General features: G+C 33.7%; 3 protein-coding genes across 5 annotated transcripts in view; 1 reads left to right on the forward strand and 2 right to left on the reverse strand.

The window, feature by feature from the left end:
* Positions 1 to 7,479, forward strand: part of LOC111053716 (glucose dehydrogenase [FAD, quinone]) — a 160,471-nt gene extending 152,992 nt beyond the window's left edge. For 2 of the 3 annotated variants that reach the window (XM_039441783.1, XM_022340636.2), the window contains one exon: positions 3,756 to 6,468. In XM_039441783.1, the coding sequence (XP_039297717.1) occupies positions 3,756 to 5,201 (1,446 nt within the window). In that variant the 3' untranslated portion in view covers positions 5,202 to 6,468. Of the gene's footprint in view, positions 1 to 3,755 lie in introns of all 3 variants that reach the window. The other variant, XM_022340635.2, reaches the window with a different exon arrangement.
* Positions 7,480 to 7,901: 422 nt separating this feature from the next.
* LOC120354495 (spondin-1) lies at positions 7,902 to 8,938 on the reverse strand. The gene is made up of 2 exons (XM_039441784.1): positions 8,752 to 8,938; positions 7,902 to 8,093 (listed from the first exon to the last, which is right to left on the reverse strand). The coding sequence occupies exons 1-2, from the start codon at positions 8,914 to 8,916 to the stop codon at positions 8,004 to 8,006; spliced, it is 255 nt and encodes an 84-aa protein (XP_039297718.1). The 5' UTR covers positions 8,917 to 8,938; the 3' UTR covers positions 7,902 to 8,003.
* Positions 8,939 to 9,474: 536 nt separating this feature from the next.
* LOC111053717 (spondin-1) overlaps positions 9,475 to 13,318 on the reverse strand; it is a 31,646-nt gene continuing 27,802 nt past the window's right edge. Inside the window, exons 12-13 of the mRNA XM_022340637.2 lie at positions 10,323 to 10,489; positions 9,475 to 9,664 (exon numbers count right to left, since the gene is read on the reverse strand). Coding sequence (XP_022196329.1) covers positions 9,575 to 9,664; positions 10,323 to 10,489 — 257 coding nt within the window. The 3' untranslated portion in view covers positions 9,475 to 9,574. The remainder of the gene's footprint in view (positions 9,665 to 10,322; positions 10,490 to 13,318) is intronic.

A 13,318-nucleotide genomic window follows, 5' to 3' on the forward strand; every position in this document is an offset into this window, starting at 1 on the left:
TAAGGGTTAAACCGTATAGTGGAGCGGCGAAGGTAGAAGTAATAAAAGAAGGTAGCTGAGTGTTGAAAATAATACAAGTATCTACGCTAAATGTCTCCGCTTCCTTCTACCTTCTACCCTACCTTCGCAGCTCCACTATGTCTTGACCTCAACTAAGAGGAAATTTTTGACACATTTTATGTCTTGATTAGAAATTAGAGTAATATCCTTCCATAGGACAGACCTACATAAGAAATGAGTTTCTGTTACATGGAGAACAATTTTCTCACACAAACATATATTGTTTATACTCGTAATACAAACATGTGATCATATTTTGTTTGTTACACATTTTTCAAAACCGTTTCAGGGAACCAATTTCTAGAACAATATTGATGTTGATATTCTCCTCTCAATGCACTTATCAAGACTAATCTATAGAAGCCACATTGCAAGTAAGGATGCCAAGTATGAGATTGCTGTCTCAAGTTGAGAGAGATCTGTACAAGCAATCAAGACATAAAATGTGTCAAAAATTTGGGGAATCGCCAAGTAACTCAAGGCGTGAATTCAACGTGATTGGAAACGGTGTCTTTTACTCAGACACCCATAAATTTGTTTATAAGTACGACCATAAAAATTTCAATGCAGATCAACACAGAAAACTAGTTTCACGGTTATCAACTCTACACTGAGTAATGATTCAAGATAGCTCATCTTGTAAGGGATTTACATTATGGTGATATCTTGCTTCTTTCACATTGTAATTTCACCCCAATTTAAGTATGTTATTATTCTAAAACGTTTTAGAAATATAAATGAAAAGATTAAAAAATAATGGTAACTAGGGATAGGAACGACTCTACTATTTTATCCATTTCGGCAAGATCCCAATAAATTCCCGATTATTATACAGTAATAGCGGAATAACAATGAACATTTTCGGTTTCTAGGGAAAGCGGAAGTGAGTGTATTTACCGCGACGTCTCATAAACGTACGATAGAAACTGAGGGTTAAGTTACTTGAATTTAACTCACTGCAAACAAGTTTCACTAATGCCAGTATAGCTATTTTAAGATATTCATGTATAATATATTCATATGTAGCACATAATACACACTTTGAAGTTTTACAATAACAATATACAGAGTGTTCTGAAAAGGTGGCCATAAGTCAGGGCGGGATTCCACACATCAAAAGAAGAAAAAAGTTCCAATTAACATAGGTCTGAAAATGCTTAGTTACTAAGTTATACAGGGTGAAAGATTTCGTCTGAATTTTAGTACCCCCGCTGAAACGAAGCCCTACGTGTATTTGTTGGCTTTTAATTAAGATGTACAATTTCCTTAATTACATACAAAACGCATGAAAAATAGACAAAATTTGTTAAGCTCACTACAAATGTAATATTAAGGATTATTTTTATTAAAGGTTGCGTTTGTCTATTATAGACTTATTTCACATCGTTCTCTTCGAAATTAAATTTCCAACAAGTTCTGTGAGAACATATTCTGTGTTTATTGCACATTTAACATAGTAAATCTGCTTCAAACCTCAAAGGAACTTGTTTTTCAGGACCAAGTTTCGTGTATTTCGTCACATATCTTGAAAATTACTTTAGCTACAGATCTGGAAATGGTTTTTATTCAATTTTTCAGTTAATTTTACATAAAGTACACTAAATTGTACATCTTAATTAAGAGCCAACAAATACCCATAGGGCTACGTTTCAGCGGGTGAAACTGAAATTCAGACAAAATCTTTCACCCTGTATAACTTAGTAACTAAGCATTTTCAGACCTATGCTAATTGAAACTTTTTTCTTGTTATGATGTGAGGAATCACGCCCTGAATTATGGGCACCTTTTTTAGAACATCCTGTATATATATATATATATATATATATATATATATATATATATATATATATATATAATATATATATATATATAGGGTAAAACACTTATCAACTTACATTTTTAACCAGATATTTCGACAGCTGAGCTGTCTTCTCCAATTTTGGAGACTGGAGTCACTTCATATATTCATGTACATTCGTGTATACCAATCACTGATCGTATTGATTGTAAGTTGTTTACGGCAATTAACTTGACTAATAATTCAGTACAATTATAATTGCAGTGCTTATCTTATAATATCTACCTTGATATCCAACTCTCAAGTTGACTGCCATTCATGTATAGTGGATAACTTCAAAAATGTCCTTGAACTATTCATTGTTCAATGAACTAACAATAGCGTTCAAATAAAACTTGCTGGAATTACAATTATTCCCTAAAAATTAATTTCATTAGCGGTATATTTTGTATTAATTATTTGCGAATTGCGAATTTACTGAAGATTATTTTAATTGTAATAGAGAATGTAGAAAAAGAAGTTGAAAATAAGATTAAAGTTTATAAATTATTCAGAAAAAAATATATGCTGGATTGTTGTGAGCATCATTTTTGTGCACTGACCAATCGATACAACATTCTATTATATTACAGTAAATTTCTACCCAGGCTGTTGTGTAGACTAAGTTCATTCTATATGCAAGTTATGTAAGTCATGGAAAGTTGTCGTGATTTATGTGAGAATTCCTCGCTCATTCTCTTTAACAGAGGCGAGTGTTGGAAAATAATTATTACTGAAAATATAGAACGAACATACTGGAAGCGGACCACATTTTTGTATTTATAGTAATGATTCATCGTTAATAAATTTCGATAGTGTATTTTCACTTAAGCAATAGATTAGCAATCAGGCAGCTGTTAATTATGATTGATCATTAGATAAGTGGATTGAATAAAGATGAGAGAAACCAGGATACAGTAGGTCGATGAGAGAAAGGAAAGAATAAAGACTATAAAATAAGTGTAAAGCGCTTCTAATAAGAATGGATGATAGGATGGTCAAAAATACAAAAGAGTAAAGAGATGACACACGATCATTTTGCTGCATCTATTGCTCTCGTAAAAAGTGATTACAATTTTGAGAGAACACTGAGTAGAATCTTGTTGATTGATATTGTTTTTAACCACTGGCAATGTAATTCATCCCATCAAAAAGCATGAACCAAAATAAATAATGGATAATGTGAGCTTTCCGGTATCAAGTAACACATAATCTTTCATTTTAGAATAATAAAATTAATAAGTTAATTCTGTAACAGGTTAAATATCACTAGAAACTATGCATTCCAATGTGACATATCAGTGTAATGTGCAACACCAATATATTCACTTTTTCTATACAGTGCTACAACTATTTATTGAAATAAAATAAAAATATCATTCAGCACCCTTTTATATTTTATTAGTGCATGAGATGATTCAAATCCATTTGAAAATGACTCTCATAAGTAGTGAAATTTGTTATGCACTAATAAAATAGATTGATGTAAAATGAGAATGAATGATATATATAATAGGCCTATGTTCTAAAAATGTATGAATTAAGGGCTACTTATTTTTATCTATAAAATATAATTATATAGTACTCTTTTTTGAAATTAATAAAATAATACACTACATTTGATCTATCATTTTATTAATTTCAAAATATACACTATTTTTATTCTATTATTTTCAAAAAAAGGGTAAACTATAATTCTATTTTATAAATAGGCCTATGATATATTTTTATTTTATTACAACACCAATATAATCCAGAGAAATTTATATTCTACTCAATGTTGCTGGAAGCGCATAATTCTGCCATTGTAAAAATTTAAAATTTCAATAAACTTAACAGATTTTGTTAATGATTTCAGGTACTGGGTGGAACAAGTGTTCTAAACGGAATGATGTACATAAGAGGCAGCAGAAAAGATTTCGATGACTGGTCGAAACTTGGAAACACAGGCTGGAGCTACCAAGATGTACTTCCCTATTTCCTCAAATCGGAAGACAATCTTCAAGCTGATCAAATGGATGCCGGATACCACGGTGTTGGAGGCTACCTGACAGTCACTCAGTTCCCATACCATCCCCCTCTATCCCACGCGATTCTCCAGGGAGGATTGGAGCTTGGATACCCCATTCGTGATTTGAACGGAGCTTCCCATACAGGATTTTCCATCGCACAAACAACAAGCAGAAACGGATCACGATTGAGTTCGAGTAGAGCTTTTCTGCGTCCAGTCAAGGATCGCCCCAATCTTCATTTTATGTTGAACACCACTGTTACAAAAGTTTTGATCGATCCCAGCAAAAAGCAGGCTTATGGTGTGGAAGTCATGACTGGAGATGGTCGTAAAGAGAACATTCTGGCGAAAAATGAAGTAATCATTTCGGGAGGAGCTGTTAATTCTCCACAACTTCTGTTATTATCAGGTATCGGCCCCAAAGACGACCTTCAAAAGGTTGGTGTGCCAGTTGTGCATGATCTTCCAGGTGTAGGTAAGAATCTGCACAATCATGTAGCATTTTTCTTGAATTTTCTCATCAATGACACAGACACTACCCCCCTAAACTGGGCAACTGCCATGGAATATCTACTGTTCAGAGACGGCCTGATGTCAGGAACTGGTCTTTCTGACACTACAGGCTTTATAAACACAAAGTACGCCAATCCCAATGAAGATAATCCTGACATCCAGTTCTTTTTCGGAGGGTTTTTGGCGAATTGTGCACGTACTGGACAAGTGGGTGAACGGTCTGGAGATGCCACCAACAACTCTGCTCCCCCACCTCAAAGAGTGGTCAATATCATTCCCGCCGTTCTTCACCCAAAAAGTAGAGGTATGCTCAAGCTCAGAGACAATAACCCTCTTTCAAAGCCGATGATTTTTGCTAGATATTTGACAAATCCACAAGATGTCGCTACACTTATTGAGGGGATCAAGTTTGCTATCAGACTATCAGAAACTAAAGCACTGTCAAAGTATGGCTTCAAACTTGACAAAACACCAGTGATGGGTTGTGAGAACCTTACTTTTGGATGTGATGCTTATTGGGAATGTGCAGTACGTAGAAACACGGGTCCTGAGAACCATCAAGCAGGCAGCTGTAGAATGGGACCGGTGGGGGATCCTGGAGCAGTGGTTGACCCTGAGCTCAGAGTTCAAGGCGTGGATCGCCTCAGAGTGATGGACGCTTCTATCATGCCAGCTGTAACCTCTGGCAATACAAATGCGCCAACAATCATGATTGCTGAAAAGGGATCAGATATGGTGAAAAGTAGGTGGATTGGAAGACGACTATGGAGTAAGTGGTGACATTGAAATTGTGTTCTCAATCGTTTAGATTGCAATTCTCATTCCACATAGCAGTATTGAATGACTATGACCCACTCATTCAACCCTTTAATAGAGATGTAATTCAGAATCTCTGCTAATGCATTTCATCAAAACTTTGAGAATGATGTTTCTTTGCTGTGTTTACTTCCCTTTTAAGTGCAATATAAAAACTAGTATTAAAGAGATGGAGAAGAAATCAGAAGAATGGATGTGTGAAATGCGTTGAATTGGAATATGAATGAGTCTCGAATGTAAGTTGTAGCATAGAAATTATCATGTAAGAATCAAAGTTGATATAAGGTATGGTATTAAACGTGAATTATAATAAAAAGTTGGAACCAATTTCACCCGCATTATTCTATCAGGTTTATGATCATTCTGAGATGCTGAAGAATGGGTTGCACTCAGGCTCAAAAATTATTAAGAATTTGAAAGGAATTTTCCAACAAAAATATCTATCATTTCCCTATTAGAATACATTGAATTTTCAAATCTCAAGATGAAAACGAAATAAATAAGATTAAATTGAGTTCGAATAAAAATAACTCTCTCTTTGAATAGAAGGTAGAGTGAAGCCAGATTGGAAAATAGAACCTATACATACTTCATAAGGAAGGAAGTACATACCTAGTTAAAGTTAAAAGGTCGCATTAATTTGAAGCTATTTCTTATTAGTTCAATATTGAAAACTCTGCATTTGTATTCACACAAATTTGTTGATTCATCACAAGTTTAAAATATGAAGAACTCAATTTTAATCCACACTTTGAAGATGCCCTTCAATATTCAAACAACTGTAGTAAATCAGAACAAATGTTCATAACCTCATCGAACAGCACCTACAAATTAATCTAATAAGTAATCAATTCTTCACAACCATAATTATTGATACTATAATGCCATAGCTTGTGTTAACTAGAGAAATTATTGAAAATTTGAGGAGCCTCTTACCCTTTGATAACACCAAATACACCCATCATCCATCATCCATCATCCTACTTAATAACATTCTAACCTTTCAATCGTCCCCTTTACTATGAAATTCAGAACTAGTACGGTAATAGCCACAGTTGCCAGTCGTCAGTATGATTCCTGTAGTAATCTAGTAACCAACAAATCAATTATCATCAGAGTATTCAAAATTCCAAAAGAACAATTTTTCAGCCTTGATTTTTCTAAAAGAATGAATATAGAAATTGTAAATGTAAGTTCAAATCATGTCTCATTTTGTTACAGTAAGTTTGATTATAATACAGTAAACTAGAACAATCTTCTTTTAAATCTCGGTAATATGAATAATTTATGGAACTCTTATAGTGTTTAATGAATGTCAATGAATCATTAATCGTTGAATAAGATTTGACTATAATTTGGTATTTTAATCATACTGAATTCAAAATTTCTAGCTGATATATATTCTTGGACTGAACTTTGAACTTTAAATTTCCTCAATAAGAACATAACCTATTTTTTCGGATATTTCATTATTTATCAAAATTTGAGAACAGAATAGTTTTGGGCTATGCCTGTTGTTCTATCCCCATCATATTCATATATGATTTGTTATTATATCAACGAATAAATAAATAAATAAATAAATATAAATACCAGTACTAGTTTAAACTTAATAAAAGCATTGATTAATGAATATACAAATTTCAATTTACATGGGCTGTTTCATTAAAAAAAAAAGAGTTCTATATTTAATACTGGAATACATTTTGATTAGAATATTATAAGCAAAGCACATAGACTGATTCATTTCCTATAATATCATTCCCAAAAAATATAAGTATGCTGAACTGGATAAATTCTTGTGGAATTATAATTATTGATGTATTTGAATTAAATTTAGGTGAGAAAGTAATCAAAACAATCCGAATTAATCTTCATAAGAATCATGATATTCATGATTTAATTTGATTTGCATGCATACATTGTCAATTTATTAGATTTATACTGTTTATTTATTATCTCCACCCTTTCGCCATTTTCACTATTTAAACATTTTTTCCAATTACTGGTGTGTTTTCCATGTAGATAATTATCCATGTATCTCTTTTCAAATCATTTCTGTAATATTTTATTTTGAATTTTTGTGTGTAATAATACTGTATGCTGAAACCATTCCAGTTGCATTTTTTTTCATAATTTATTGTCTTCACAATAAACATTGTGAGATATTGTTGTCCGATATGGACACATGCATTGTACTTCAATCAAAACTTGTACAAAATAAAGAATATGATAAGTAAAACAGTGTATTAATGACTATAGTAATTACTGAACCCAGTAGTCCATAGTTGAATTTTAAACTGGTTTTATTATTTTTAAATATTGGGGCTACTCAATATTTAAAGATATCATACACCGGTTAAATTCGAACATAATGTGTCTGATTTAATGTCAAATTGGTTCTGATTTCTTCTCAATGTGGGTTCTTCTTAACTGTTCATTTTGAAAACGACTACATTATTTTTCTTTAACATTTAGACTAGCACTAGCAATCCAGGGCTCTACTGAAAATCAATAAATAGTAGCCTATATAGAACATTCATATTAAATTTCAGGGCTGTACTGAAAATTAATAAATGCTATTTAGTTCATTCATGTGAAAGAACGTACTGCTGAATGAAGTGAATCCTCATGGATGAGGATTAAATGTTAAACTCCACTCAATATGGATTCAATGAATTTTATTTCAAAGATTAGACGTAACAGGACATTGCTGCAATTTGTACTAAAGGATTAAGATGTGATATTATCACAAAATCAAAATTTTCAAGCATACGAATAACCTGGACAATGTCTGTGGCATCTACGCTTCACCTGGAGGGATGGGCAGCCGATTCCTCCATTTTTAGGTTCAATCTGAAATAAAAATAGTATAATGAGAGAAAAAAAACATTCATTGTTTAGGCCATGGAAGAAACCAATAGAAGCAATCATCAAGCTGTGTAGTACGAACTGTGTTGTGATATACAAATAATGTACCACTTTTAAGCACGAGATCTTTACAACATTACAAATATTATATATTGATTTTTTTCAATCGAATGAGAATAATCCTTCGATCAAGGATTTAAGATTGGATATTTATAGTTTTTTCCATAGAAAGAATGCCTAAATCGAGTAACTAAAACCAGCATTTATTATATACCACAATAACACCATGATTGTGGTGTTTTAAAATCAGTATAAAACCTATACACCACAAAAGTTATGGATTCAATTCAAGTATACTCTAAGCCTGGTATTTCCCTATAATTATTTCCAGCACACAACTTCAAGGTAATGCAAAAACAAATCGACCGTTGAAGTGAAGTGACTAGGATAGTATGGTTAACAATGTGCTACTTATTAGAGATTTATTGATTAATTAAATAAAATAGTCTGATGAGCAACAACAATTAGAATCCAACCAATAAATGAAGAGATAGAAATAATCTGGTGTGGGATATATAAAAAATTCAATCATATAAGACAACAGGTAATCAACGGGTAATACTTATTATGATAGTAAACTTACCAGTACAGTTCTTTTCTTTGATTTGATTCCTTGACCACAAGTAACGCTGCATTCGGACCACTGTGACCAACCTGAAACGACGCAGTTGTGTGGTTCACCATCACCCACAACCACCGTACTGTTAATTGTTGAGTTGTCGGGGGCTGATCCACTTCTACTCAGCATGTCTACAACAAAACAATAATTATTTAAACTTCTGACACAGTGTTTGTTGAGATGTATTAATAATGTGTTCATAATGAAAACACAAAGAGTCGAATGTCACGAAAGTCAATAATATATTCGTGATATTTCACTAAATCTTTGTGTTTTCATTAATTATTGTTTTGACTCTGTTACATATCCATACCTTTTCACTATTAAAATTAAACTTGAATTTCAAAGAACACTTATGGAGTGAAAATGCACTTACATTGGTAGTGACGATCGTTTCAACCTGTTGTTGGTCATCATCAGACTGTGTGAATTTACTCAAATGTCAAGGTTACATGTCCTACAGTCTGATGATGTAGGAATTTACTCAAATGTCGAGGTTACGTGTCCTACAGTCTGATGATGTGGGAATTTACTCAAATGTCAAGGTTACGTGTCCTACAGTCTGATGATGTAGGAATTTACTCAAATGTCAATGTTACGTGTCCTACAGTCTGATGATGTAGGAATTTACTGCTGAATGAAGTGAATCCTCATGGATGAGGATTAAATGTTAAACTCCACTCAATATGGATTCAATGAATTTTATTTCAAAGATTAGACGTAACAGGACATTGCTGCAATTTGTACTAAAGGATTAAGATGTGATATTATCACAAAATCAAAATTTTCAAGCATACGAATAACCTGGACAATGTCTGTGGCATCTACGCTTCACCTGGAGGGATGGGCAGCCGATTCCTCCATTTTTAGGTTCAATCTGAAATAAAAATAGTATAATGAGAGAAAAAAAACATTCATTGTTTAGGCCATGGAAGAAACCAATAGAAGCAATCATCAAGCTGTGTAGTACGAACTGTGTTGTGATATACAAATAATGTACCACTTTTAAGCACGAGATCTTTACAACATTACAAATATTATATATTGATTTTTTTCAATCGAATGAGAATAATCCTTCGATCAAGGATTTAAGATTGGATATTTATAGTTTTTTCCATAGAAAGAATGCCTAAATCGAGTAACTAAAACCAGCATTTATTATATACCACAATAACACCATGATTGTGGTGTTTTAAAATCAGTATAAAACCTATACACCACAAAAGTTATGGATTCAATTCAAGTATACTCTAAGCCTGGTATTTCCCTATAATTATTTCCAGCACACAACTTCAAGGTAATGCAAAAACAAATCGACCGTTGAAGTGAAGTGACTAGGATAGTATGGTTAACAATGTGCTACTTATTAGAGATTTATTGATTAATTAAATAAAATAGTCTGATGAGCAACAACAATTAGAATCCAACCAATAAATGAAGAGATAGAAATAATCTGGTGTGGGATATATAAAAAATTCAATCATATAAGACAACAGGTAATCAACGGGTAATACTTATTATGATAGTAAACTTACCAGTACAGTTCTTTTCTTTGATTTGATTCCTTGACCACAAGTAACGCTGCATTCGGACCACTGTGACCAACCTGAAACGACGCAGTTGTGTGGTTCACCATCACCCACAACCACCGTACTGTTAATTGTTGAGTTGTCGGGGGCTGATCCACTTCTACTCAGCATGTCTACAACAAAACAATAATTATTTAAACTTCTGACACAGTGTTTGTTGAGATGTATTAATAATGTGTTCATAATGAAAACACAAAGAGTCGAATGTCACGAAAGTCAATAATATATTCGTGATATTTCACTAAATCTTTGTGTTTTCATTAATTATTGTTTTGACTCTGTTACATATCCATACCTTTTCACTATTAAAATTAAACTTGAATTTCAAAGAACACTTATGGAGTGAAAATGCACTTACATTGGTAGTGACGATCGTTTCAACCTGTTGTTGGTCATCATCAGACTGTGTGAATTTACTCAAATGTCAATGTTACGTGTCCTACAGTCTGATGATGTAGGAATTTACTCAAATGTCAAGGTTACGTGTCCTACAGTCTGATGATGTGGGAATTTACTCAAATGTCAAGGTTACGTGTCCTACAGTCTGATGATGTAGGAATTTACTCTAATGTCAAGGTTACTGTCCTACAGTCTGATGATGTAGGAATTTACTCAAATGTCAAGGTTACATGTCCTACAGTCTGATGATGTAGGAATTACTCTAATGTCAAGGTACGTGTCCTACAGTCTGATGATGTAGGAATTTACTCAAATGTCAATGTTACGTGTCCTACAGTCTGATGATGTAGAATTTACTCAAATGTCAAGGTTACGTGTCCTACAGTCTGATGATGTAGGAATTTACTCAAATGTCAAGGTTACATGTCCTACAGTCTGATGATGTAGGAATTTACTCAAATGTCAAGGTTACGTGTCCTACAGTCTGATGATGTAGGAATTTACTCTAATGTCAAGGTTACGTGTCCTACAGTCTGATGATGTAGGAATTTACTCAAATGTCAAGGTTACGTGTCCTACAGTCTGATGATGTAGGAATTTACTCTAATGTCAAGGTTACGTGTCCTACAGTCTGATGATGTAGGAATTTACTCCAATGTCAAGGTTACGTGTCCTACAGTCTGATGATGTAGGAATTTACTCTAATGTCAAGGTTACGTGTCCTACAGTCTGATGATGTAGGAATTTACTCTAATGTCAAGGTTACGTGTCCTACAGTCTGATGATGTAGGAATTTACTCAAATGTCAAGGTTACGTGTCCTACAGTCTGATGATGTAGGAATTTACTCTAATGTCAAGGTTACGTGTCCTACAGTCTGATGATGTAGGAATTTACTCTAATGTCAAGGTTACGTGTCCTACAGTCTGATGATGTAGGAATTTACTCAAATGTCAAGGTTACATGTTCTACAGTCTGATGATGTAGGAATTTACTCTAATGTCAAGGTTACGTGTCCTACAGTCTGATGATGTAGGAATTTACTCTAATGTCAAGGTTACGTGTCCTACAGTCTGATGATGTAGGAATTTACTCTAATGTCAAGGTTACGTGTCCTACAGTCTGATGATGTAGGAATTTACTCTAATGTCAAGGTTACGTGTCCTACAGTCTGATGATGTAGGAATTACTCTAATGTCAAGGTACGTGTCCTACAGTCTGATGATGTAGGAATTTACTCTAATGTCAAGGTTACGTGTCTACAGTCTGATGATGACCAACAACAGGTCGAAACGATCGTCACTAATACCAATGTAAGTGCATTTTCACTCCATAATGTTTTTAAAATTCAAGTTTATTGTTTTGAACTTGGTTACCGGTAACTTATGTTTTACGTCCATTGCATCACAACATTCATATAACACGACTGACTCCATTAAATGAAACACCTTCTCATATACACAGCAAACTGTATGTTAATATAATAGCTTGTGTTCATAACATAACATTTCTGAAAAATTCTGCAAAACGGATGAAAAAATCATCGAGCAACTGCAGGTGAAATAACACAAAAGGACAGCATTTCGAGGAGTAATATGCTGAGTATGCTGAAATCTATAATATAATAAAGCAAATAATTGACTTTTATACGTACGGGATAGGAAATTCACGAATGACGCATCATCACGTTTCAACTACTAAATTGATTAACTTGAAATGTTGCATATAGAATATCAATTTACCGAGGATTTCAAAATCTTCAAGATTCTAGTAGGTCAAGTTTTCAGTTTGTCAAGCATCTAATTAGACCCTTGCGGAGCACGGGTTACCTGCTAGTATTGAATAAAAATTACAGCTGGCGCAAATAATATAAACCATTGTTCTCCATTATAATATACGCAGTTTCAATGATTGGTGAGAATTTTATCTACATTTATCAAACTTGCTGCTATACATTAGATTACATACAAGCTGATAAATTAACTGATTGTTGTGTCAAGATATTGTGATATGGGTAGGATTTGATTACTTATTTATTGATTGATTTTTTCATGTTTTAGATTAAGGATTTTCCAGGAGAAAAGACTCTGATATTAAAATAACAATTTCCGTAGTTGGACTATAGTGAGAAAATATAATTTAGTGAGTAAGTAGTATTGCAGCGACAATAAGATTGTGCTAAGTTATGTGTGCACGGCTGTGAGAGCAGGCGATCAAATTGAGGGATATTTGCTAGTTGTGAGGGATGAGGGGGCTGGCTCCACGTGGCAAGGACACGGCGGATGTGCGGTGGCCTGTAGATATTTTCACAGAGGAATACTGCACACCTGGCTGCAGACCAGCTTGCCCAATCAAGTGACAACCGACTCACTGCTCCACTAGCAGCAGGGCCTTAGGCAGCACCACCAAACTCACGTCGAGAGGGGTCCAGTCGTTAAACAACCGAGGTACCGAGCGGATCAAAATCCATACCGTATTGCAAAAAGTTTTAGCAATTTTGACGGCATCATGCTAGGCGTGAGAGTGTCCTGTGTTTTGGTGATA

This window comes from Nilaparvata lugens, chromosome X, assembly GCF_014356525.2.
Source record: "Nilaparvata lugens isolate BPH chromosome X, ASM1435652v1, whole genome shotgun sequence".
Classification (NCBI taxonomy): Eukaryota; Metazoa; Arthropoda; class Insecta; order Hemiptera; family Delphacidae; genus Nilaparvata; species Nilaparvata lugens.

Excerpts from the sequence above, each read along its gene's own strand:
- LOC120354495 (XM_039441784.1), bottom strand. The coding sequence starts at position 8,916 with ATGCTGAGTAGAAGTGGATCAGCCCCCGACAACTCAACAATTAACAGT. Across the intron at positions 8,094-8,751 it reads CAAAGAAAAGAACTGTACTG|ATTGAACCTAAAAATGGAGG; the intron begins GTAAGTTTACTA and ends TTTTTATTTCAG.